The 26,899-nt window shown below is 42.4% G+C and overlaps 1 protein-coding gene across 2 annotated transcripts; it reads right to left on the bottom strand.

Annotated features, from left to right (window-relative positions):
- Nucleotides 1-6,953: 6,953 nt before the first annotated feature.
- lhx2b (LIM homeobox 2b) lies at nucleotides 6,954-19,924 on the bottom strand. 2 transcript variants are annotated; one of them, XM_048243526.1, is made up of 6 exons: nucleotides 19,304-19,924; nucleotides 18,864-19,026; nucleotides 17,275-17,477; nucleotides 15,857-16,227; nucleotides 10,666-10,871; nucleotides 6,954-8,402 (listed from the first exon to the last, which is right to left on the bottom strand). In XM_048243526.1, the coding sequence occupies exons 2-6, from the start codon at nucleotides 18,981-18,983 to the stop codon at nucleotides 8,112-8,114; spliced, it is 1,191 nt and encodes a 396-aa protein (XP_048099483.1). In that variant the 5' UTR covers nucleotides 18,984-19,026; nucleotides 19,304-19,924; the 3' UTR covers nucleotides 6,954-8,111. The 2 variants fall into 2 exon arrangements, with proteins under 2 accessions (XP_048099483.1, XP_048099482.1); XM_048243525.1 differs by having other exon boundaries at nucleotides 18,864-19,924.
- Between the last annotated feature and the right edge of the window lie 6,975 nt (nucleotides 19,925-26,899).

The following is a 26,899-nucleotide window of genomic DNA, read 5'->3' as shown; positions in this document are numbered from 1 at the left end:
CTTGAGAGAACCACAGTGTTCTCCAGCACCACCAGAACTAGTTCTCTGGACTCGCAGGGCTAGACTGAGTCAGTAACACTGCATGTTAAAGTTTATTGGACTCGGTATTTCCATATAGGCCGTGGTGGGTTTTTAGTAGCAGCCCTGTGTCCATTAAAGCCGTCTTCACCAGCCTTTACGTGGGCTGGCAAAGGACATCTGGGCACCACATTGGCTTCTGTGGAGGGTGGGCCTGGTACCCACAAGACACTCACACACACACACACACACACACACACACACACACACACACACACACACACAGGCGCACAGTCTCACTGGCAACCACTGAAGGATGGGCACTCGTCCAGGATGCTCTACTCCAGTACCTTTTCTTTAAAGTGTACACACACACGCACACACACACACACACAGACACATACACGCACATACACACACACACAGAGGAAATGTAAAATGCTGCATGTATTTTGTGATACGCAACAATAGATACAAAATATAATAACAACAAAAATATTACGAATAAATGTAAGGTCAAAAGCAATGTATTTTCATAAATGCAAGCTTTGTTTTTCCTTTATGCATACCAATGTATGTCAACCTTACTCAAGTTCTGTGTGCATGGGTTATATAGAAACCCTGCACACCTATGTGTGAATGTGTGTGTGTGTGTGTGTGTGTGTGTGTGTGTCTAAATCTTGTGTCCCGATGTGGGATATATTTTCATCAGTTAGCCATTCCTGTAACAAATGACGTCCTCCTATAAGATGCTGCATGTTTAAAATGGTTTGTTTATTATGACCGCCGATAGCAAAGCTAGCGAAGCGGTCATATAGTGATTGTCAAAGTTTTTTTTTTCCGCCATCTACTTCCTGAATTTTTTGGTCAACGATACCCGGGACAATTCAAACACCGGGCACATGAAATTTGGTGGGTATGTAGCCCCATTAGACTTTTACGGAAAAATGTTGTTTCGCCCCCGGGGCCACTCCCCTGTGCTGGGCCCCTAACCTAGAAAAAAAAAACAGTTTTTCCTAAATAACTACCTGAACCGTGGCACTGAGGATGAAGAATCTTTATGGTATGTTGGTCTCAAGGGCCCACATCAACCTGGCCCATAATCACTCATTTGTGATTTGCACCCCTCGTAAAAAATGAAAATGCAATATCATTCTGCTTTAATCGCCCCTATCTTCAGTTAAGATGTTCAGAACTGCACCAAATTTTATGTGTATGATTGACCTGGCATTCTCTGGGGGTAGGCCAAGTTTCATAGATACATAATTACAAATTCAGTAGGATTAAAAGAAAGCCAAATATTCATCATCATCATCATGGCTGCATTTCCAGTAGATAAGTAGTCGTTTGTCCACTAGATGATGATCGTTGCAGTGAGGCGTAATTTTGTTGGAAGTTATAAGTGGGTTGGAAAAACAATGGACGCTTCCTACAAGGACTGTAGTTTACCGCAGAGAACGTCTAATAAGGATAGGATGATGTTCACATGAAATGTGATTCTCATTTCTTCTTGAAGCCGAAATAAATCTGAGAATGTTTATCGGACATGCTTGGTTTTTACTGCAGGTACGTTAATCTTATAATATCAATAATGACCTAGGTACAATCATGTTACCGTTAGCGTTGGTTGAGTGATGGAGGCCAATTTGATTGCATTTGTAGAAAACTATAAATACGGTTATACCAAGCAAATTGATAGCAGCACTGTAATTGTATCTTTCTACTGTCATTTGTTGCACGTGCTACAAAAATCATTCTGTGCAATGGAAGATTTACCAAGTTACACTACACCGGTCTGATACAGTTTTGCCTATACATGCGTGAGACTGAGACGCCTGTTTATTTGTTTGAAGTGCGTGCAGGGTGTGAGAGGGGAATCGATGTGCTTTGATTCCAGCTTGGTAGTTGTAGTCTGTGAGATTAAAAAGCACGTGTGTGTGAAGTATCCAAACAATGACACCTTCATTTCATTATGGCTGCTTTAGCAACACACCTTAAGCTACTGTGTAGTGGGTCCCATTTAGAAGTGGCAACTTCATTCACGCTTTCCTTGACTCATGGAGCTGTGTGAATTTTATTACAACTTTTCGCACGATATGGCAGTTTAAGTCCGCTTGATACTGTAAGGCGTAAGCCATTGGTTTCCAAAGGAGATTTTATTTGTGTCGCCAGCATAGCCTATTGACAATTTATGTTGTAAATAGGCCTACCTTATAGGCCTACCTGTAGCTTAGGGAAGCTAACAGCTTTCTATTAGGATCTAGTTTGTTAGTTACAGTTTTGTCATAACTCCCTGATGCATTTTTGCATTTAGAATAGCCAGAGCGTGGATATCTCAATCGGAAAATTAAACAATATCGGGCGCCTATGGACTAGGCTGGGTGAACCCAGCCTGATCTGCCCACTATTAATGTTTTTTAATTCTTAAAAGATTGAGCTTGGTCTGGTGAAAGCCAGACAAGCCATGGACCTCAGTTACACAATGCAAGGGAACATGAATCAGCCTATATTTGCACGAACAACAACGGACAACTGCTCTTCAACTTTGGCCCGTTAAAATGTGTATGAGTCTAGCGAAGCATTTCATCAAGGCCCATTTAGACATGTCAGTTAATTGCACCACTGGTTAAATGTAAAACAGCATTTCATTTCAGACTACTGTTACTTAATTTGTGCATTGACAATAAAGTATCACATGAACTAAAGATGACTAAAATCTTATGCAGAAGAAGAAACATTCACAAAAAATCCATTTATCCAAAAATGACCTTTGTTTCAGCTTTTGAAAACGGCATGGAACTGACAGATATGTTTTTGATTATTAATAAATAAATAAATAAATAAACACATAAATAAATAAATAAATAAATAAATAAATAAATAAATAAATAAATAAATAAATAAATAAATAACATTATGCTGATACCTTTTGCTTTTCCCAAATACAATGTAGCCTAAAGGTGTAAGTGACCTTTCATCAATCCAGTTGCAATAAATGAACTGTGATGAACTGCCCTACTTGTGATTGTTTAGAGATTTTAAAGGTTTTATAACAATGCTACAACTTCTTTGGCTATTCTACAATCTATTCACCTTTTCAGCGCCAGTAGGCTACTTTCTGTGCAGCCACACACACACACACACACACACTGGCATGCCAAACAAGCATATACAAAAGTTTCAAGAGTGGGGGATGGAGTAAAAGATGGAGACAAATTGATAGAGTGTGATTTATTTTCGCAGAAAGGATGTACAGGACTGAGCGGCGGTCATATTTTGTACTGCTATGCGGTACATCTAGTTTATTTATGTGCTCTGCCTGTCTGTCTGTGTTGCTGTTGCTTTTGCCAGGCTTAGATTGAAAGCAGCAGTAGCAGCGTGCTCTGCCATCCTGTTCAAATGGAGACCAGCAAATAGCAATTACCGCCCAATAAACCTTACAAACCTCTTAACTTAAAGCCAAACCAAACTCCCTTAAGCACGTTGTTATTCTGTAAATCTGTGTTTATTTACTGGGTTGGAGTTGTTAGATTAAAGGCTTTTCAATGGCACATATAGGCAAATTCTTTTTTTAATGTATAGATTGCATAGCGATGTTGTTATTTATTTCTTATTTATTCATGTAAAATGTCCTTGTCACCAATCACAGTAGACAGTAAAAGGGCCAACCAGTGCATTTGCTGGCTAAACACTATTTGAGTGTACTTTTGCAGCTACTAACTGTGTGTGTGTGTGTGTGTGTGTGTGTGTGTGTGTGTGTGTGTGTGTGTGTGTGGCTGTGTGTGTGTGTGTGTGTGTTTGTGTGTGTGTGTGTGTGTGTGTGTGTGGCTGTGAAATAGAGATGCCTGATATGTGGCCCTCGAAAAAAGGATAGAAATAGAACCGTATCCAGGAATGTGCTTATGTTCCCTAACAGAGAGCTTTCTATTCCAGCAGAGCTATCAAAGCGCGTCCCCGGTACCTACCCACAGTGAAGTGGTTTCCGTAGTGCCTGGAGGAGTGGGCTTGGTGCAGAGTAGACGAGAACGCATCCTGCATTCTCACACGTGGCAGAGAAAAACAGCTGTAAACAGCATCATTGGATTTACTGCGGCGAAAGCAAAGCTGAGAGAATCCTGCCATGCCACAGTAGGTGGGTTTACAGTACATGGACAGTTTTTTTTGTCATTCTGATTAAACTATTCCGAAGTTCTATTCCGATGAGGTGCTCTCAAGCGCTTTATACTCTTTGATTGGAATCAGGGGCTTAGCACCAGATCCTGGGCCCCTGCATGGGCAGTCCTGATGGGCCCCCATGTTCCTCAACCCAGGTAAAATACAATATATTCCAGACTTTTCTAGGGCCCCTATAATCAGTAGTGGTTTTACCCCCAGTCTGGCGCCCTGATTGGAATAGCCGTTGCTCCTTTACTTCTGCTTGAGAAGCTACAGTGGGTAATCCGACTGACCGTATGCATGGCTGTTCAAACCGACTGACCGTATACATGGCTGTTCAATCGGAATGAGAACGGAATACACCACCTCTTTCATTCCGATTAAAATTCTAATCGGATCGGCAGTTTTATTCCGATCATGGTGTTTATGTGTAATTTATATTCCGATTAAGCCGTTATTCCGATTCTAATCAGAATTAGAGTGTCTATGTACACACACCTATTGACTGGGTTCATCTGGGTTGGGCTGGGCTGGGCTGGACCGATCCAAGCAGGCCCACGGGGGTTCATCTGGGTTGGGCTGGGCTGGGCTGGACTGATCCAAGCTGTGCCACGGGGGTTCATCTGGACTGGGCTGGACCGATCCAAGCTGGGCCATGGGGGGGACAACCGGCACATGGGGCCTCCAGAGTGGAGCGGAGCAGAGGAATTCCTCCCTGTCGCGGGAACGGTGCCAGGCGCTCCCTAATCAGCCCCTCCTAGTGAATAGAGGCCCTTTCCTCTAAGAGCGGGGAGGGGACATGGCCAGTGACAACTGGTTTGGATTTTCAGCTCCCACACTTGCAGCAGGGGTGAGCCAGGGATGTTGGAGAGGGGAGGGTCAGACTGATGGAGGATGCCTTTTTTTAACTCAAATAAGTCAAGAAAAATGACACTTGGTCAAATTATCATTTATATCTAGCAACTTCTGCAAGTTCACTGACTTCTTAAAACCATTAAAATTAACAAAGAACAATGTACCCTTCTCAATATCTAAAATATGTGATGATAACCGATAAGGTTCTACAGTCCTAAAAGAGGAAATAATTACCATGTTGAATATTCGATTCTCTAGCTTGTCAAATTTTTGCCCGACAGAACATTTTCAGAGGCATTATGAGTGGTTCACAGTGAAACCTACAATACACCTACACATGTCACTTTGACAGGAGTGTGAGTGTTGGGATGTGTGTGTGTGTGACTTCACAGATCTTCTCGTCTCTGTGTATGTAGGCATTAGAGCTGGTTAGAACTGACAGATCATAAAAGAAGACAAAACTAAATGCTTAAGATGATTCAGTTTTATATTTTTTTACACAACTGAAGAGGAACATCAAAGGGACTGAGCGTGAATTGTGTGTGTATGTGTGTGTGTGTGTGTGTGTGTGTGTGTGTGTGTGTGTGTTGTGCGTGAGCGACAGAGAGAGACAGAGAAAGAGAGAGAAAGAGAAAGTGTGTGTGCCTGCATGTGTGTGTGTGTGTGTGTGTGTGCGTGTGCACGTGTGTGTGTAAGAGAGAGTGTGTAGTGTGTGTGTTTGTGTTAGTCTTCACAATATCAGTCAAAACTATACAACATTTCCAGCCAGCAGCCATTGATAACCTTGGTGATTTTTTTCCCCATTTTCCCAACACTGTCACGTCTCACAGTTAATATATATAAAAAAAAACAGAAGCGCTTTACACACCATAGAAAATGACATGTTTAAAAACAATACATCAGTGTTCCATATGATAGAAACCAAACTCTGCCCACGTCTACATATTTTCCATAGATTCATACTGATGTCAAACACAAGTAAAAATATGACATGGACCATCTTTCATATACATCATTATAATCATGCTACAAAGCCTTCCAAAATATTATTATCATATTCAATTTCAGTGCATTTATAATCAGTTTTCAGAGTCAAAGTGAATCTGCCCCGAGCTGACTGGCTCCAGGAGATAACAGCCGAAACTAGTCCAGTGAATTGGAGTGAGGTAAGATGTTGACAGTTGACAGAGTAAATGTGTTGCATCGGTGTGTATACCGCGTGTGTGTGCCGTGTGTGTGTGTGTGTGTGTATGTGTGTGTCATGTGCCGTGTGTGTGGTGTGTGTGTGTGTGTATACCGAGTGTGTGTGCGTGTGTGTGCCCGTGTGTGTGTGTGTGTGTGTGTGTGTGTGTGTGTGTGTGTATACTTGTGCCTATACATGTATTCAACCTAATATTCTTGACTGCTTGGTGTTACCTTTATTTCTAAATGATTGAGATAGTTAAAAAATTACATGGTCTGTGTGCTTGTTACCATTTCGCTACTGATTATTGTATGACAGCTGTTAAATTGTAAATATCACTGCCATAATAATTTACATGTGAGTGTGTGTATGTGTGTTTAAATGTGTGTGTGTGTGTGTGTGTGTGTGTGTGTGTGTGTGTGTGTGTGTGTGTGTGTGTGTGTGTGTGTGTGTGTGTTCTACAGAGGGAGAGATGGTAATTGAGTGAGTATGTGGGTGACTGTTTTTGACTGTGTACACAGAATGCAGAGTTTAAAATTCATGGAGTAAGTAAAGGGGTTTTGCATTGCAGAGCATAGGCAAACACACACACACACACACACACACACACACACACACACACCTACACACACACACACACACACACACACACACACACACACACACACACACACACACACACATACACACACACACACACACACAGACACACATTCAAAGATGCATACACACACACACACACACACACACACACACACACACACAAACACAATTAAAGGTGTAGTCTTTCTCTCTCTCTCTCTCACACACACACACACACACACACACACACACACACACACACACACAGAGAGAGCGAGCCCGTAGCTTGTCTAACCCTTTTCTGTCCTATGCCCTGCTGAGTACCACCATCCATATTCAAACAGCAACAGTGATGAGGAGCGCGATGCTCATGAATGCTGAGCTCTCCTCCTCCTCCTCTTCGTCTTCCTCAACTTCCTGCTCATCATGCTGGGCAGCAGAGTGAGGCGTGAAACTGGAGTGCGGTTCCGGTGCTTGCTCCGCTGCATAATTATTCACATTAGAATCCTTCTAGCTGCCGACTCAGCGACCGAGTCATCAAGACCCAGAACTGGACCGGTACTGGCCCGGAGTCTCTCTCTCTCTCTCTCTCTCTCTCTCTCTCTCCCTCTCTCTGACCCCACAGTTAATACATAAATAACAGGCCGAGGCTCAGAAATGAAGCTCTGTTTGTTTGCTCTGCAAAATCTCTTTCTGTAAACATGGTGTGAGGAAAATGCTCATCTTCAAATCTCCAGGAAAAAAAAGAAGAAAAGAAAACAGAAACAACAACATCAACAGAAAAGATCAAAAGGAATAAAAAGAGAGGAACACATGGACATTTGTTCTGCATTATTCTAAAATAGACTCAAGAGTGAAACTAGCCAGAGTTCCTTTCTCTTAGTTTGTCAGTTTACAACAGTTTACAACAGTTCACAACAGTTTACGTCGGTTTTACCGGAATTCTGGCATCTGGAGCCAGTCGTTATAGCGACAGCCACCCCAGAGGGGTGGACGAGGGGAGAGGAGAGTGACGTCAAGAGAGGCCGCGGGTGCTGGTGTGGACGCTAGCCTGTGGTGCTCTCTGGAGCCATCTTGCTGCGTTGCCAAACTTCGCCCGGCTGTTGTGACGACGGCCTAACGCATCTCCAAACAAGCCCAGCGAAGGCGAGGAGTGTATGTGGTCTGTGGTCAGTTGGACGTGGTAATGATCGGGTTTGGTCAGAACCTTCTCCCGACTGCCAGTTTGTGAGGGCACCTGTGCCCGTCTGTGGTCTACACAGTGGACGTACGGGCAGGCGGGCATGCCAGTGTGCCAGGGCATCGTGGGCGGCGAGCATCAGAAGAGGCTGGTAAGAGTGGTCTGGGAGGGGCTGCGGCACTCGAGCACGTCCATGCCCCCGGGCACTGCGCTCAGCACCGACGTCACGGTGGGCATGGTAGGGTTGGTGAGGTCCGTCAGGGTGGTGGGCGTACTGGACGGGCTCATCGACGCGTTGGAGATCTCTGAGGCGGGTCCTGAGGGTGTGCCACCCTGCAGTGCTGAGCCGTCCAAACCTTTGTCCACGCCCGTGTTCTCCTGCCGCAAGAGGTTCCGTCGGAATTTGGCCCGTGCGTTCTGGAACCAAACCTGAGGAGAGGAGTGGGGTGGGGGGAGAGGTGGGGGGTGGACAGACATGATTTAGCGTAACTGTGAAGGAGAATAGTCAATCGTTTTCTGTTTCAGTTAAAGAGATGGGAAGGATGGATAGAGAAAGAAAGAGATGAAGAGAAGAATTGGGAGAGAGAGAGAGACACACGCAGAGGAGGAGAGAAGTGGAAACAGGGAGGGGGGTGTTAGTGAAAGAGATGGATAGAAAGGAAAAAAGAGAGAGAGGAAAGAGGGGGAGAGAAGAAAGAGAGAGAAAGGGAGAGGACAGATAGAGGAAAGAAAGGGAGAAAAGAGAGAGAGAGAGAAAGAGAGAGAGAGAAAGAGAGAGAGAGAGAGAGAGAGTGAGGAAAGAAGGGGAGAGAAGAGAGAGAGAGAGGGGGGAAGGGGAGAGAAGAGAGAGTGCAGTGGGAATTTTTGATATTGAATGACAAACAAGGCAAAAGAAAAGGCTTCATCAAAGCAAAATGACTGCTTTGTTTAGTGCAAGAAGTAATTAGAGCCATGAGATTTTCAGCACATTTGGTGTTCGCAAACCTTTTTAGCGTTGCTTTTTGTTCTCGGCTGTCCCCAAGATAATTTGCTGTCTTGTTTGCAAGAATCAAGAATGAGTCTCAAATTTTCCTCCTTCTCCTGAATCTATTTGAAGTGACATATTAACCCTTTTATCGCTCAGCTTGGCACAAAAACAGCTGCTACCGAATGTTGTTTTCAATAGGAAAATTCTCACTATTTGAGACCTTCATACTTGCAATTATTTTACTGGTGTTCTGCAAACAGAATAATATTTATTGAATTAACGATGTCTGTCATGCTGTTATTCAGCCATTTGTGAGAAAGTGAAAAATAATTCACTGGTGAGAAGATATTCAGGAAAAAAAAACATTCAGTAGCATTCAGCAAAGACAATCCTCAGTAAATACTTTATATTATGTGTAATTATTCTCAGATATTGAGTGTTGCTGAAATGTCAATGAGAGAGAAATATCTCTTTCTTGTAAGTGAGAAGGTTTATTTGAGCTGTAGCCTACTCTATCTCATAAATCAGTATAAGTATATAAGTATATATACTCTTTTGATCCTGTGAGGGAAATTTGGTCTCTGCATTTATCCCAATCCGTAAATTAGTGAAACACACTCAGCACACAGTGAACACACAGTGAGGTGAAGCAACATAAAATGAAATCCCATTAGAAAGCAGGATTGAAATTGCATTAAAATGACTAAAAACACTAGATTTAGCAAGGCTGTCTGTCTTTTGAATCTGACAACTCCCTTTGGCCTCTGACAATAAGAGTCAAATTAGGAAGGTTTGCTCTGAATACATTGGGAAACAATTTAAAAGTTTAGTACAGTTAAAACATCCTGAGTCACAAAAGTAGTACAGATTCCAACAGAAAACAACATAAGTAATGTTGTAGTGTCCCAGAACCCAAATGTACACAAGTCGTGGGTGGAGGTAGCATGGTGGTTCAGGAGCTGGGCTAGCATACAGTAACCAGAATAGATGTGGGTTCAATTCCCGGCTTCCACCATAGTGCCACTTAACCTGGAGTTGCTCCGGGGATAGTGGCCCTTGTAATATGATTGACATGTGTCAGTCACTCTGGATAAAAATCTCTACTAAATGACTAAATGTATATCAATGTAAAGTCGTCTCCTGACTCTTACGCTCATCGTGAAGTGCCCAGGTCTGGTCACTCTGACTGGACCCCGGCAGTAGGAACTGAGTCTAACTGAGTTTAAAGGCGCCTAAGGCCCCAGCCGGGAGGAGCTAAAACCTGATTCCCCGATAAGATGGCCAAAATGAACATAGAACCTGAAGGCTCTGTATGTACCTGTTTTTAAACTTGAGCATAAATGACCCCTCAGTCAAACTGGGCTCAGAGCCATCTAACAGAACTGAAACAGGGCATCTACTGTGACTGGATCTGAACCAGTGGGAAATAAAGGCATTTAACTGGAGCCGACCAGTAGCAATTTACGTCCAAACGGAGCTGGGTCAAACTGGACCCGACTGGTAGGACCTTATTAACTTGACCCGACCAGCTGGAGCTGAGGGCACTGAGGCAACTTCTCAAATCAAAAATCAAATCAAATTTTATTTGTCACACACACACGGCACAATGTGTACCGACTCGAATGAGTATGCATTAAAAAACACGTAACATGTGTAAGAGATGCCAGAATATAGACGTGTGTACGTGTATGTGTGTATTTAAACAATGTCTGTGTGAACTCTTACCTGCAGGACGCGTTTGGTGAGGCCAGTCTTCTGGGCCAGCTGTTTGAGGTCCTTGGCATCGGGGTTGTGGTTAATGGCGAAGTACGACTTCATGGTACGGAGTTGGTGGTGCTTGAATGACGTCCGCATGCGCTTGGTCTTCTGACCCGTGCTGTACTGGGAGTCGCGATCCATGGGATCCCCATCGTTCTCGTTACAGCTCAGAGCTGTGACACACACACACACACACACACACACACACACATGCACATTAGTTTTCAGTTAGATGTCTGAAATTGACACAGCTCAAAGGGAAGAAATATATCTAATCACACAGACTGTGTTATTTTTGAGGCTTTATTCTTCTTTTTACTGTCAAATACAGTACACAGTACAGACAGTAAGATCAGTTCTGAAAAGTTCAGAGCCAGTCAAAGTCATAGAACAATACAACAAAATTATCAGTGCATTACCTTCATGTGCATAGTGTGTGCAAAGTATGTTGTTCTAAGTAAGTATATACTTTTGATCCCGTGAGGGAAATTTGGTCTCTGCATTTATCCCAATCTGTGAATTAGTGAAACACACTCAGCACACAGTGAACACACAATGAGGTGAAGCACACACTAATCCCGGCGCAGTGAGCTGCCTGCTACAGCGGGCGAGGGAGGCAGTGAGGGGTTAGGTGTCTTGCTCAAGGGCACTTCAGCCGTTCCTACTGCTCGGGGTTCGAAACACACACACACACACACACACACACACATGCACATTAGTTTTCAGTTAGATGTCTGAAATTGACACAGCTCAAAGGGAAGAAATATATCTAATCACACAGACTGTGTTATTTTTTGAGGCTTTATTCTTCTTTTTACTGTCAAATACAGTACACAGTACAGACAGTAAGATCAGTTCTGAAAAGTTCAGAGCCAGTCAAAGTCATAGAACAATACAACAAAATTATCAGTGCATTACCTTCATGTGCATAGTGTGTGCAAAGTATGTTGTTCTAAGTAAGTATATACTTTTGATCCCGTGAGGGAAATTTGGTCTCTGCATTTATCCCAATCTGTGAATTAGTGAAACACACTCAGCACACAGTGAACACACAATGAGGTGAAGCACACACTAATCCCGACGCAGTGAGCTGCCTGCTACAGCGGCGCTCGGGGAGCAGTGAGGGGTTAGGTGTCTTGCTCAAGGGCACTTCAGCCGTTCCTACTGCTCGGGGTTCGAACCAGCAATCCTCCAGTCACAAGTCCAAAGCGCTAACCAGTAGGCCACGGCTGCCCACAATCTACACCATCATCAGGTACACGTAGGATACACCTATCAACAAAACCTCCTGTCTGCATAGAAACTTCCAGAGAATTGCAGTAAATGATTGGCATAAACTACTGGACAGTGGTTCCTGGTCATGACTGACCGCTGAACCTCACTCTGTGGTCATTACTACTCTCAGTGTTCCTGTGGCTTCCGCACACACTCTCTCTCTCTCTCTCTCTCTCTCTCTCTCTCTCTCTCTCTCCCTCTCTCTCTCTCTCACAACGAAATTTCAGACAGACAGACAGACATCACAGCCACACACTCTCTTACAACAAGATAACACACACACACACACACACACACACACACACATCATACCACAGCTCCACTGCTGCCAGATCAATTCCAGTGACAGTTGGCTAGTGCAGAGTGTTGAAGAGTAACATGAGTAAAGAAATATGGACATGGCTCTCAGGACGCCTTTTCATCTGTTTACACAAACACACACCAGCATTGGAGTTATGCTGTAATGGATTTTGAAGACTGAAACACCTTGTTGTTCATGACAGGATGCTAAAATCAAAATCAGCATTTATCATCACACCTTTCCTTCTTTTAAAAAAAAAAAAAAAAAAAAAAAAAAAAAACTATGTGCAGATTCCGAAAGTATGATGAGCTGTTCTCCAGGTATGACGTGCTATGGCCGTTCTCTTGTGTATCTAAACTGCTTTTAAAATATTGGAGCAAAAATATTTAAGTTTTCCCCAAGTTTTACAAAACTGATTTGAATTATTGAGGGCCCTAATTTAAGTGCAAAACTAAAAATTAAAGCTATTGTGTGTGTGTGTGCAAACAGTGGGCTGACCCATCAATGTACACATTTAGGAACTTTTGATTATCATCAATACATTTATTATGAAATGGATGTAGCAAAGTTAACTTTAGCTAGCCTTACATGGTATTAGACTGACTGAGGCCCTGGACTATCCGGTACTGAATTGGAGGTGGTACACTATACCATCACACCAGGGTCCGATCCATTTCAGAGTCTGACGTTACCTCAGAAGCTCCAGGTCTATCAAAACATGAACTAAGAATTGAATCATATGTGCAAAGTACATAAACCAATCATTAAAAACAAATAAGTCTAAATAAATCAATAAACCATATATGGATATTTGTATTAATTGAAGCATACTATTTTACCTTCTGTGTTAGTCTTTTAGCTGAATTAAAATGACAGGCGGAAATGCGCTCTAGTGCTCCAAGAAACTGGAGACTAATATGCACTCTCAACAGATCTTGGCAGGTGATTAAGTGTGGCTAGACATATAGCAGTTCTGATATGATGTTTTATGTCACAATAGCAAATATTAGTCATTGAAATATTGTCAGCGCAACACTTAACATAATTAACCTTTGAAGCTTACAGCGAGGCATGTGGAATGTTTTCTCAAACAGAGAGCTCAGCTGCTTGGACCATACACATCACACAGGGGGGGAATCAGGTAAATCTACCGCTCGCTTATTTGACTCAACAATAAACATAAAAGGGCTGTTATTGCGCACAGGATTGTATAGTCCACTTTTGCCGGCAAGGGTTTTACAAATCTTTACAAAACACCTACAAACACAATGAATTATTTAACTACGCCAACTTGTGCTATTGCAAAAATATATTCGTTGACATCAATCAATATTAGCCAACGAGTAGCTTAATAATGGGACATTGCTCGCGTTTTCCCAAGTTCATATCTGTTTCAATATAAACTGCGCTTTGGTGTCCGGTCTCAAACCTGAGGGGGGCGCCAGTGATCCTAACAGAGACTATTTTTGAATACTGACTAACCAAAATTGTATCAACTGTTTACTGAGCTAACCCGCTGTCGGTGGCGAACCCCCTTGATTCAGTCTTCAGTCTTTCCGCACGTTAAAGCACTTTGTGTTTTAGGCATGAGAGATGTATCACAAGCAAGATATATAAGAAATTATAGCAGAATTGTGTGATATGAATTGCAAGATTAAACAAATTGGATAAAACGCAAAATTTGTTGTTTTTTTCTAATCGGGTTATTTTATATGGAAAGCATATTCTGGTCTCTCTCAATGCCTTGTGTGTGTTGCTGGTGGTATTGCTTTCATTTGAGAATGCATATTCAAAGACAATCTGAAAATAGCCTCAGACGTGTGTCTTGTGAGTCTGTGTGGATGATAGAAAGCATCTGTCAAGCAGGGCTCTCTGTCCAAAAGTAAAAGCCGTACAGAAAGGATGGTTTACTTATTTATAGTTATAATTAACACTGTCATCTCCGTGGACCACTTCACACTTTATTTTTATAAAATAAAAGTAAGAGAAAAAAATAGAAACATACTTCACAATTTGGTGCACATTAAAAAGTGCAAATTGTGATTGTGTTTTACTTGGAAATGAGCGATTCTGATGCTCTGTGGAGTTCTTGGCAAACGTGTAAAGGGATTGTTTAACTACGCAAGAGCCACCCCCACCCCCTCCTCTCTCTCTCTTTCTCTCTCTCTCTATCTCTTTTTCACTTTCAATCTCTCACTCGTTCAGCTCTGTCCCTCTTTCTGTCTCCCTCTCTCTCGTCTCTCTAATCTTTTGGAGGTCCTGGCTTGCATCTAAGCCATTTTCCACTTGTCCGGCTCTATAAGCGTCCAGCATTCTCCTGCTTGACCCTCCGTGATCACTGGTGCCTAATGGCCAAGTCGAGGCGGCCCTTTCCGCTGCGGGACAACTCCTTACGTCCTTCCTGCTCAAGTGTACAGCAGCTCTTTCAACCCAACCAGCACTTGGGCACTTTTCAGTTTCAGACCTCTTCCAAAAAAAAAGAGAACAAGCCCAAACTATTACTTTGTCGGAACAGTACTTAATAATGTCAATAGACAAGCCAAGGCTAAATCCTTTACAGGTCAGTCAGATTTGTCTGAACTGATGTGAGGGGAAAATATTTTTACATTTTTGTTGTTTGAGAAATGCTAAACAACACGTTAGGTAGGGCTGTCAACTGAACAGTGCGTTTAAAAAGGATGACCAAATGTAAACTGCTCAATTGCAACATAGCCTAGGTCTGCATGATCACCTTCAACATAAAACATCGCTTTTCTATGCCATGTATCGAATAATTGAAAGCGCAATCTAATGATACATGCTGAATCACATGGATGTTTTTTTAGCAAAGCCAAAGATGAACATTATGCTGTAACTATTAAACATGCGTTTGATCTGTAGCCTACTGATTATATTAGGCCTGTAACGTCGCTGCCACTTCATAATATGCTATTTCAACAGGGATGTAAAATAACACTGTCTACATTTGTACACCTACGCAGAGACATTTTGTGATATTGTATTGCTCACAAAAAGTTGATCATAAAAGAGGAATAATGATAATATAATTTTAACAAGGCCCGGTTACAAACGTCAAAACACATCCACCCCTCCGTAGGCTATGCACATAATTATTTGAACTTGATAAGTGCATCCCCATTTTGGCATTACCTGCTATGGTTTCCCGACAATGAACTTTCGACATAATAATCACAGAGTTCTAATGTCATATCCATTGCACGAGTCAACATCTACTGGCGTCACACACGTCTTCATGAAAACGCATGCACGTGCATCCAAAAGTGCGCATAAATCATAACCTACTTTACGGAATTTGCACTGGGAAGACAGGGTGGCCACTCCAGAGTCTATAGCGGCCAGACAATCTCATGAACTCAAATGTGTGTGTGTGTGTGTGTGTGTGTGTGTGTGTGTCCGACAAATCATAAGCACCTTGATACAACAAGAAAGGACTTGAGCATTAGCTGCGATTGAGAACTCTTTACAATCATCTAGCACTAGCTTATAGACATTCCCTGCACCCCTAATCTGTCAGAGGACGAGTGCCTGGCCAAAATCGTGTGGTTGAGTAAAAGGCCCTACCTGCATTGTAGGCGGCTAGATCAGCTCCCGGCCCAGGACTCTTTCGCTTCCTGGGTCGGCCTTTCTGCACCGTGCTGACGCCATTATAATATGAGAGTCCCAACGGTCCAGCCGTGCCCAGTCCTTTAGCAGACGCTACATCCGAGTGATTGAAATGTGCCGGATAGTCCCCCTGGATGAGGCTTTCAAAATGGAGCCGACAGTACACCAAGCTGTCCTTCATGCCGAAATGGTCCCCCGTCGTAAGCATTTTGTTGCAGGTCGTGCAGGTGAAACAGTTCAGGTGGTAGACCAGGTCTCGCGCCCTCATCACCATCTCCGACGCCGAAATGCCCAGGTGACATCGCGCGCACCTCTGCACTGAAAACCTCCTGCAGAAAAATATATGTTATGTTCGTTCGTGTTAATCCCATAAAACAATAACAATTTCAAACAAAAAAGTTGAACACATTTACCCAAAAATATTTAACACTCTGAAATCTAACAAATATAATTTCCTCTTAAGATGAGTTTCTTTACTAACCAAGTAAACCACATAGGCAATACTACACAGCTGGGCACATAGTGCATATAGAGGCATTGAGATAATCATAACATTAATGACATTTAACGCGTTGCATTTGGAATGTATCTGCATAAAGTGTATAAACAGAACTTTCAAGAGACGCGGAACTGTGTTGGTTTAATTAAAGCAATTAAGCTTAAAACGAGCTGTCTAATTCATAATGGGCGCTCTTATCCATTAATTACACCATACTCACAACTGCTCGTATAATTTGACAGAGTGGCTTTAGAAAAGACTCTCAAAGCCCATCATTATTTAATTACCTTATTATGGACCCAAAACCACTTTACAATGCTGAACTGGAAGGCTATCACAAATAAACGCCTTAATTTACATCCAAACCCATATAGCTCGAGTTTAGGCCTCGTTATACACGAAACGATAGTGACATTGAGCAGCTAAAGCGATGAAAAGTTTGGAGCCTCCACACACAAACACTTTTCTTGTGCAACTACTATGGCATTGACATTTTGTCGTACTAAAACATAATTAATATTCATGACCCCCACACACACACACACACACCGGTCTGATAAAGGGACGCATGGCCCAGTAGCCTACTTCTACATGGACTGTGAATCAGAAGTTTTATGAAATAGCAGATGTATACAAAACACATATATTTCTTTGTTGTTGTTGTTTTAGATTAGGTTAGATTAAATTAGATTAGATTCAACTTTATTGTCATTGTGCAGAGTACAAGTACAAAGACAACGAAATGCAGTTTGCATCTAACCAGAAGTGCAAAAAAGCAGAAAAGTGCAATGTGATACAAAGTATAGACAGGTGGTGTATAGACAGGACAATAATTTAGCATTCGCGTCTGGTACAAAGACTTTGTTTTGTTTGTTACCTGTAATAATCCTCCTTGCAGTAGATGCTGCCGTCTTTACTGAAGCACGTTAGCTCGGACTCCAGGTTGAGTTTGCATTCACAGCACTTGAGACAGCGCATATGCCACTGCTTGTCCACGGCCAGTAGATAGTAGCGGTCCGAAATCCTCCCACCGCAGCCGGCGCACAGGGCCACCCTGTCCCCGCTGATAGACGGCATGCTCTGGAGAGACGCATACACAACACAAGGGCTTACCACCACCGAGCAGTCGGATAGAGCTGGGGACGGGGCAAGAACAGCGGCATGTTTCATCACCATTCCCGCTTTCCTGACAGAATTATGCAACTAGACAACAACCCTGATAAGACCAGAATAGACAAGCTGGTAGCTGGTATGGTCTAGGCTCTCCTCAGCAGCTTCTCTCTCTGTATGTGTGTGTGTTTACTGGAGTGAGTAAAACCTAGTCAGCCTACAACCAGATGGGAGGGGCATCATTTCAAAACAAAATCTTATGTCCCACAAAGTAAATTCAATTCATTTGACATTACACACTTTGCGATCTACGACATCCCACACTACACAAACACACCGTTAGGCTATATGATTTGTGATTACAGTTACTTTACTCGTCATTATACATATATCTTATCTCTACAATTTCTAATAAGTTCAGTACAAATAGGCAAGACGCTCACATTGCAGAGGTAGCTACAACTGCATAAGTTATATAAAAGGTTCGTAGGCTATTCCCCATATAATTGTTGGGCATGTTACGCTCTGAAATGTCAGTAAACAATTATTATTAAATAGCACTATAATCAATAAAAACATAATTTTTGAAAATTTGAAAAAATGTGAAAAAAATAGACATATGGAAATATTTATGGAAAACGTTGGTATGCGTGCGGGACACACACACAACAAGCCATATACACAGCACACAGACAAACACAGGCGGGCACACAGAAGAAATATAAGAAAAACCCTGAAAACTACCATAGTTATTTCGATCTCTTTCCTAACGAATTTATACCAGATAACAGCAGACTGTCCAAAAGGTAATACAAAAATTAAATAATCTTAGGACATTTATAGTTTAAGTCAGATGAACTTCAACAAGGCCTTAAAGCGTTATCTATGTTTACAAGGCTCACAAAGAAATATACTTTTCAAACAATATAGAATGAATAATTAACTGAAAAACTGTTAACTGTAACTACCAGAATCCCATATTAATAATTAATAATACCTAAATCTCTACGGTAAACACCTTGCAGTTTTGTTCATATGAAAACTATAACTTGTCTCTTGTCATTTAAAGCATGTTGCATTGACTAAAAGTTAAATACATCAGTAACTTTGTAATAAAATGTAATAGCTTAAATAATTTGAACTACGTTTTAACAATGCATTACTCAATGACACAATGCCACTAAAAACAGTTTGTTCTTCAGAGTGATTTCTAATGTAAGTAGTAGGCTACCATTTGTGTTTGTAGCATACAATTGTAGGCTATGTTTGTTTGTTGTTCTTTTGTATTCAGTTTACAGATCAGTCATCTCATCCACTACGGCGAGAGCCTGAGGGAGGTTAGGAGGTTTCTCTTACCGTTCCTGTCTCCCCCATGTCTATTGCCGAGCTGATCGCCGACGAGTCGCCTTTGCCTCTGCGCTCCATCTCCTCCATAACGCCCTGCATCTCTCCTCCAGGGAGACCGTGGAAAAGCATCGTTGCAGCCGACGAGAGCAAATTACACGTGCTTCCCTCTGATCTGCAAGCCAAGATTTCCGTAAGACGCAAACCCAGCCCCATGAATCGGAAGTTCAAATGACCTTTTTTAAAAGGAAAAAAATGGGGCAAGTTAAGATTTGTAATGCAGGGGCGTAGTAGGCTACTACCAGCCAAGTCTTGAGTCCAATTCTTTATTTTTGGGGGGAAAAACGACGAATCCCTTGAAAGAATCAATCCTTGCACCCAGCAAATCTTAACAGCTACCAAAAAAAGCTTACACGAGGATTGTGAGATTCCAGTATAGGCTTAACACGTACCAGCAAAGCACGCATTTGCTACTGTGCCTTCCACTCTGTCCCTGTGTATTTTCGGATTGGGCGTGTTGGGGATTCATTTGTCAGTCAATAAATATATTGAAGTTCACTCAAATGCCTTCCCCCTGAAAGTTATAAATCGGACAAGTGGCTCATCGACTGTATTTAAACAGAGGGTGGAATCAGTTCCAAATACATTACATTACAACATAATCCAGCATATGTGCCTGAGAGCGAGATAAAGATAATAGCACATCTCAGTTGAAGAAAATACACGTGTCTTCATGTTTCTGCCATATCCTCTGCATTTTGGTGCCACCGGAGGAGAATAAAAATCAGAAGCTGTTACACTATTACACGTTGCTCTGGATGCAAAGGCGTATCAACTGATGGAATTTCATCAAATATAACAATGGCTTGTGCCACCTGCTAAAAACGATGTCCTTTCTCTTTTCAAGTAATTATTCACAAAAGAAGTGCTGTCGCCGTTCAAAGTAGATTTGTTCCTCTGTGGTTGACTTGGTTGCATGAGAATGGCTGAGAAAATGACTTGGTTGTGCACTGAGTTTGTGTAATTCCAATCTGGAGTGTGTGGTTGCCTGCGCGTGGCATCACTGTTCTGTACTAGCGTCTCCAAACCTACTCGCACACCCTGCTACGTACAGTCCGCGCCTTTTCTACCGGGGACCTATACGTCACGTCCCAGAGCTGATGTTCATTGGTTGTGTGAAGTCGTCAAACTCTTGATATCCTTCTACTCATGGTTGTCGTGAAGATTTCGAGCTTGTTCAGCCAACAGCAGCCAGGCCGACCGGCTCCACACAGGGCTGCCAAGGCTTTGCTTCAGTGCAGTATCCCCGGACCCATGTGAAGAAAACGGGTATTTGGCGTTTGAGCGAGAACTGCGAACAGGTTCCTAACGGTGATTCTTGTAGTCTTCCAATGGCAGATAAATGGGAATGTGTGTTTGTGCTTATCAGAAAATGTGTGTGACGGACATTTTTTTTAAATGTGTCAATGGCTGATTTCTTCAGCGCTCCATCGTCTTGGGAAATCAATACAAATGTAATTAAAATCGCGAATCAGTCAAGGCTTTATTTCCCCCAAAGCGCAATGAAAGTGACATCTTATGATATTACCTGATTTGCCAACTTCTTTGAAAACATCTGCTACATCTCGGTCAGTTGCTTCAGAATACACACACACACACACACACACACTCAAAGGCACAAGGGACTAAGCGCCAACAATAGACTCCAAATGTGCTTTCAATGTCAGATACCAGTGTGTCATGCGTCAGCTAGAATATGTAATTAATTAAATAAGATAATAAACATTCCTGTTACGGCGTGATTCTTCAACATCACTGATCCATAACATTTGTTTAAATGGCAGAATACTGGATGATTGTTTGTTCAATTTCCCCATTATTAAGACAGTAAGTAAACTAAATAATGTATTGGTGAACAACTCATCATGAATGATATAGGGAAATATAAAATGTGCAGGCCTTTATTTCCGTTTTGACACATTTCTGTTGCAGTAGTAGGCTAGAAAAGCTTCCTTTTCAACGTGTAGCCATAGTGTACACCCAGGCCTATTACAGTTGTATTTCATGTAAATAGCAAAACAATAAAAAACATGCAGAAATTAAACAGTAACGCAACAGCGCTTCCATCAAATGGTGACGTTTATGCTGTGCTGATTTTGTTTTTATTATTATTGGTCAAATAACAAACATGCACTCCTTAAAACACCAGGTAACACGTGCGTAATAGTCGCACTATGATAAACAACTCTCATTTTGGCTCAGGTCGCATGCAATGTTTTAGATCAATCTTCGTATGGCCAGATAAGGCCCATGGCTTATTTGTCAGTGTCAACGATTTCATTGCAATTATTGCCTTTATGCAAATCTTCCCGTCAGCTTGCACTCCGTCGCCGGATCGTGGGTGGGTGTTTTGGTCGCATGTGTGTAGGTTACGCCGACCAAGTTCACAGGGGACGAGAGGAGGGCGAGACAACCCTCATGCTTTTGCGCATGACGTGTTCATCAAGTCACTGCCAAATCAGATCGCAGTCTATAAAATGCCACGCAGCGCGGCATCAGTGCTCTGCCTAATTACGGCCCCATAGCACACACACACACACACACACACACACACACACACAAGCACACACACGCACACGCTCACTTCACCCGTATACTTGATTCTCCAAGTGTTCTTACTCTTTCGCAAAATGTTTTCTGTTTCTGACGTTCCGGTTCCCCTTGAACCAACCCCTAATTAGAACTCTGATCCTAATTGGTCGAGGGTATTAATTAGGTGAGCAGAAGGGGTCTAGTCTTCTCCGTTCCGCCAGTAGTGGTAGTATGTAGGCTAGGCACAGATAATTAGGCTGGCCGAATTAAGATAATTCTCTCTGCCGCTCAGTTGGCCATTATTATGTTATAGACCAGTTTTGCCTGAGGAAGGGGAAACAAAAAGTAGTGACCTATGATAACGTAATAAACCACCCTTTTATTATGAAACTGTTACACAGTAACAATTGAATAGTTATTGACACTCTCCCCCTATCCTTAAGACACATATTTGTTAATAGGGCGGCCTAAACCTATTGCAAACGTTTAGGGCAGATAATCCATTTCAGGAGTGTCTCACCCTTGATAAATAAATGATGTGGTGAGCAGAGTGTTGTTTGGATTGTCTTATTGTACAAGTCAAGGCAGAAGACCTACTTCGCTAGTGTCATTTGAAATTTGAAAAGCTTGACAGTAGCCTATGCAGTGGAATCATGCAAAATGTGAACAACAAATAAATAAATAGATAAATAAATAAATAAATAAATAAATAAATAAGGGTTCAGCATGCAGTCTGCAGACCCGAAAGTTCAGTTCATGCCAGTAAGCAGAGGAACTATTTTCTCTTAAAAGGAATTATCTCGAAAATGAGGCATTTGCAGATATTGCAGTTTATATTTATTATAAAAATAAATCTGCATTTATTTTATCAATAAAAGAGAGTGACGCATGGATGACAAGAAGTTTACATGTTTGGCTTAACCTAAAAATCAGCTCACATAGGCTATTGGTCATCATCCCACTCTCTTAGTTTGTTATTCTTAAAGGCCTGCTTCAGAACCAGAGTAAAATGAACCTAAGTTACAACTAAATCATATTTAATAATATAATAAGCACATAAATTTAACATTAACACAATGAAAATAAAAATAAAAACACAAAACTTGATAGAATAATGTATTATTATTATTATTATTATTATTATTATTATTATTGTTGTTGTTATTATTATTTGGTAAGATCATAGAGGTGTTCAGGAAGTATCATATTAGCCGATACCTAAACCGTAGGCACAATTTGGCCTTAGTTTATATTAAAGTTTTATAGCACAAATATGAAGAGGCATGTTAAGCTCCCAGATCCTTATGCTAATGAGCTCCCCGGTAATACCCTTAATTGAATACATGCATATTTATAATCTGTGCACTCTCTGTAGAATAATGCTGGCTCCTTATACATTAAACATTGTGCTGAGTGTATGTCTGCGGGCGGGGATGAAATAGGCTTCGAGATTGCGGTGTTCTGATAAATTGGGTAGAAAAAATTACAAGAAATTTCAAGACATTCTCCTTATAAAATACACTAATGGTCCAAAATGAAGAAACAGCAGGTATTTTTGATTCTAGCTGTACCTGATTTCATCTTCCATTTCATCTTGCCTGTGCGGGTTTCTAAAGGGAGTATCGCTGTCTCTGTAACGCAGCAATCCAAGAATTGTTCTCATATCATTTGTCAAGCGGTGTTTGATTTTAAACGGTCTGCTCTGATCTCCTCACCGATGGAGTCAGGGCTGATGATTGTAACTCGTGTTTAATGGGTTGTGCAGCCTATTGAAACACCGCAGAAATTGTTCACGTTTTTGTCTACCTTTTCATCTCCCTCGTGACAATTTTATCAAGCCTTGATCAAATCTCCAACCCCGCGCTGAGAGTTTGGGATGCGAGCTAAGGGACCTTCGATTTCATGTGATTTCATTCAAGCCAGCCTCGGCTCCCCGGCAGGGTTGCAGCTGAGCGTTCCGATGAGGAGTCGATCATAAATCTTTAATAGTAACACCCAGTGAAACACGACAAGAGATGAAGGAGGAAGGAAACGTGATAAAAGTTAGAACACAAATACGCCTGGTGTGGATTACTGAGAAGAGGTGTTAGCCAGCCAAACTAAAAGATACCAGTGTCAAAGATGTCTCTAAGAACTGCTATCATTTTTCAGTTATGTCTTTACATTTTTAGAACTGACCCAGGCAGGCCTTTTAGCCTACATGTAAACATGCAAATCGAACAATAGGCCTGCTGGATATGCTACAAGCTATACGTGTTGTGACTGGACGTAAATGCGATAGAAACCTAAAGCAGCCTTTTCGCATCACATAAAACAGTAGAAGCCAAGTCCTAGTAACAATTGTACATCAGCTAATTAAATGTACATCACAGCAGGCAAATGAACATCTACGGCGCGTTATGGGTTCACGTCCAATGAAGGTGACTATTTGCTCTGAAGTTGAAACCTGAAGGCTTTCTGTAGCAGGCAAACAGCAACCCGCTAATGGGTTCAAGGCACGACCTTTGACTCCAAAACGGATTCCTTCAGAATCAAACTTTTCCGATTAGGTGTTAGACCGGAAACGTGTAACAACTTCCATATCACCTTTGCCTTTAACTGAGAGTGCGAAGCACTTGCGAACTTGCCAGCGCGCGCCTGGAATAGTGAGAGGAGAAAGAGAGAGGATGAGAGAAATTCTGATGCAAGAACTGACTTACCTATTTTGATAATGCCATTGAAAGACTACATTTAGTAGCCTATGAAAGTAACCGTGATGACTAGAAGAAAAAAAACACAGTCAAACACAGCAGCATTCAACAGACAGGCCCTTTAGAATAACTGCATTTACAGTAACCACAAGAAAAATACAAATCCCAAAATACCTTTCTTTTTCCTCTTTAGCAGTAATGACCAAGGCTCAGAAGGCTTTCATAAGGTTCATAACTGTATTATGAATAATAAAGGTATTTTTTAGTATTTGGATTGTATGTGTTATGTGGAATGTAAAATGTGTATTTCACATTTTGTCATCGTCACTGTTTACAGACACACCAGAGTACTTGTCAACAGGCAATCTTATCTCTATTTGTGTGGGATGTGTTGAATTTGTTACACACATGCGCGCGCATATGTGTGTGTGTGTGTGTGTGTGTGTGTGTGTGTGTGTGTGTGTGATATCAGCAGACAGAGGAAAACTCACCCTGCTTTGGAAGGAAGAGTGGAGCAGAGCTGGTTCCCTTGATGGAGAGAAGTGTTGCGACCGATTACCTCATGTGATGAAACAGGGCCATAAATGATGCAGGGACACTGAGCTTCAGATGAACACCAAAAAGACGGCAAACTAGGCCCTCTGCTGCTTCCCAGGATACAGGAAATATTTATGGTGCTGTTTAGTGACGTAAGGCATGTTCTTTCAGCAGGCACTTACAGTAATGTTGGTCCCTATGCTATGCCAGGGTAGACTTGGTCCACAAATACTCATATTATCAGTTTATTGTCATTACAATAGACATGAGATAAGAAGTATGCCGTAGAAAATCTGTTACATTGCTTTTAGGATGGACGTTGAATAACTGGACAAACCCAAATTTGTACAAGGGACTCATAGTTCTCAATAACTCCAATTATCTTCATATCTGGTATCAGTCATGCTTTTGGTTATACTTTTAAATTTAAATCTAACTGAAACATTTTAGATTTGATTTTGGGATTGATTTGTGTGCTGTTTAAAGCTTTGAATTGTTATCTGTTTCGTATGGAGAAAATAGGTCTCTCTTTAACCGCTGGTTTTGCCAGCAGTGTCGATGGCACCTACAGAGTGGGTAAATGTCAACAGGAGTGCTTGGCACAGAGTTGTGTCACCTCTCCTATCTCTCTCTCTCTCTCTCTCTCTCTATCTTTCTATCTATCTATCTGTTTATTGCTAGTTGTCTAAGCTGTCTCAGTCCACCTACATCTCCATGTGACCACCAATTGCTGGACACCAGCTTGATAATTAAGCTCTCGGCTGGGTGGCTGTGTTAGCCAGACAGCTAGTAGCTTGTTAGTCGCCTGTTTCCTGTCCTGTCTGAAATCCGGCAGGATTGCAGTTGAGTTGCCCGATTTTGTATTTTTTTTGTTTTTGTTTTTGGGACATGGACACTTACAAAGTTAACATTGTTGGGAAGCCCTTGTCTCTTTCTGGACCATTGTAAACTTTCAGCATCCTTTGGTATTGCAGTTACCTGCGTGTACCACACTGTCCATGCAGTGGTCGGATCTGTGTGCGTTTTAAAGACGCGCCAAAGGTCTCAGGCAGAACGAAGCCCGAGAACAAGACTGAAAAGGAAAAGGGAGGTCGGCGGCTAGCCCAATCAGCATTCATGAGGTCAGCGGGACACGCCTCTTGTGCAGGGCTAAGTGTTTGGACAGGCACTCAGTTTTGTTATGCGTTTGCTGAGATCCTCGCTTCAGTTCAGAAGAAAAGAGGAGCAATGAATCGAAAAACAGGACTGTTTATTGGTTTTGTGCCCTGGTCTCTTTCTCCCTCTTTCTCCCTTTTCCACCCCTCCCTTTCTCCCCTCTCTATGTCTCTCACCCTCTCTCTTCCTTTCTCACCCTCTCTCTCTTGCTCTCTCTCTGTATCAATCTCAGTAAGAGCATAGGATCTTTTCCAGTATACACAGGCGAGATTAGGCCATAAAGACCAGAGCTGCATAATGTCCTGAAGAGGCTGCACTGGCACTCTCCTCTGCTCTGCTTTCCTCTCCTCTCTTCTCCTCTCCCATCTTCTCCTCTCCTCTCTTCTCCTCTCCTACCCTCTGCAATGCTTTCCTCTCCCCTCCTCTCCTCGGCTCTCCTCTCCCATCATCTCTTCTTCCATCCCCTCATCTCCTCTCCTCTTCTCTCTGTTGCTCTCTTCTACTCCCCTCCTCCTTTCCTCTCCTCTCTCCCTCCTCTCTCTCCTTTCTCCCCTCATCTCCTCTCCTCTTCTCTCTTTTGCTCTCTTCTACTCCCCTCCTCCTCTCCTCTCCTCTCCCCTCCTCTACTCTCCTTTTCTCTCCTCTCCCCTCCTCTCCTCCCCTCCCCTCCCCTCCTCTTCTCTCCTCTCCTCTCCTCTGCTCTGTGCTCTTCTCCATAAGTCCCCTCTATGGACTGGCGGGGAGTTAATCAAAGTGTGTGGAGTGCTGTGGGCATTTGCATGTGAATGTGGCGGGTCCTGCTCTCTGTCCTGTTCTCTCTCAGCACCACTCGCTCGCTCGCTCACTCAGGGGGGACGCAGGGGGACGCAGGGCTTTTAAAGACTTCCTGCCCGCACTGTTGGTTTTTCCCCGGGAGGAGAGGGCAGGGGGAGGGGCACCAGGGCATCATTCAGCCCCACATCCTGTTTGTCATGCTGATGTTATTTACTTTACCCAGACAGGTGAAGGCACCATTGATTACTGATCTGTCAGGAAAGTGCTAGTAGGTTTGCATACATGGATGTTGAAGTCCAA

The sequence above is a fragment of the Alosa alosa genome, chromosome 5 (genome assembly GCF_017589495.1).
Source record: "Alosa alosa isolate M-15738 ecotype Scorff River chromosome 5, AALO_Geno_1.1, whole genome shotgun sequence".
NCBI classification, from domain to species: Eukaryota; Metazoa; Chordata; class Actinopteri; order Clupeiformes; family Clupeidae; genus Alosa; species Alosa alosa.
Note: the sequence above shows the minus strand (reverse complement) of the source record. Positions and strands in the feature narration are given on the sequence as shown.

What these genes read in the sequence shown, in the direction of transcription:
- lhx2b (XM_048243525.1), bottom strand. Translation starts at nt 19,067, where the DNA reads ATGGGGCTGGGTTTGCGTCTTACGGAAATCTTGGCTTGCAGATCAGAG. An exon ending in ACATGGGGGAGACAGGAACG is followed by an intron (nt 17,478 to 18,863) that starts GTAAGAGAAACC and finishes GCGTCTCTCCAG; the next exon opens with AGCATGCCGTCTATCAGCGG. An exon ending in TGCAAGGAGGATTATTACAG is followed by an intron (nt 16,228 to 17,274) that starts GTAACAAACAAA and finishes ATTTTTCTGCAG; the next exon opens with GAGGTTTTCAGTGCAGAGGT.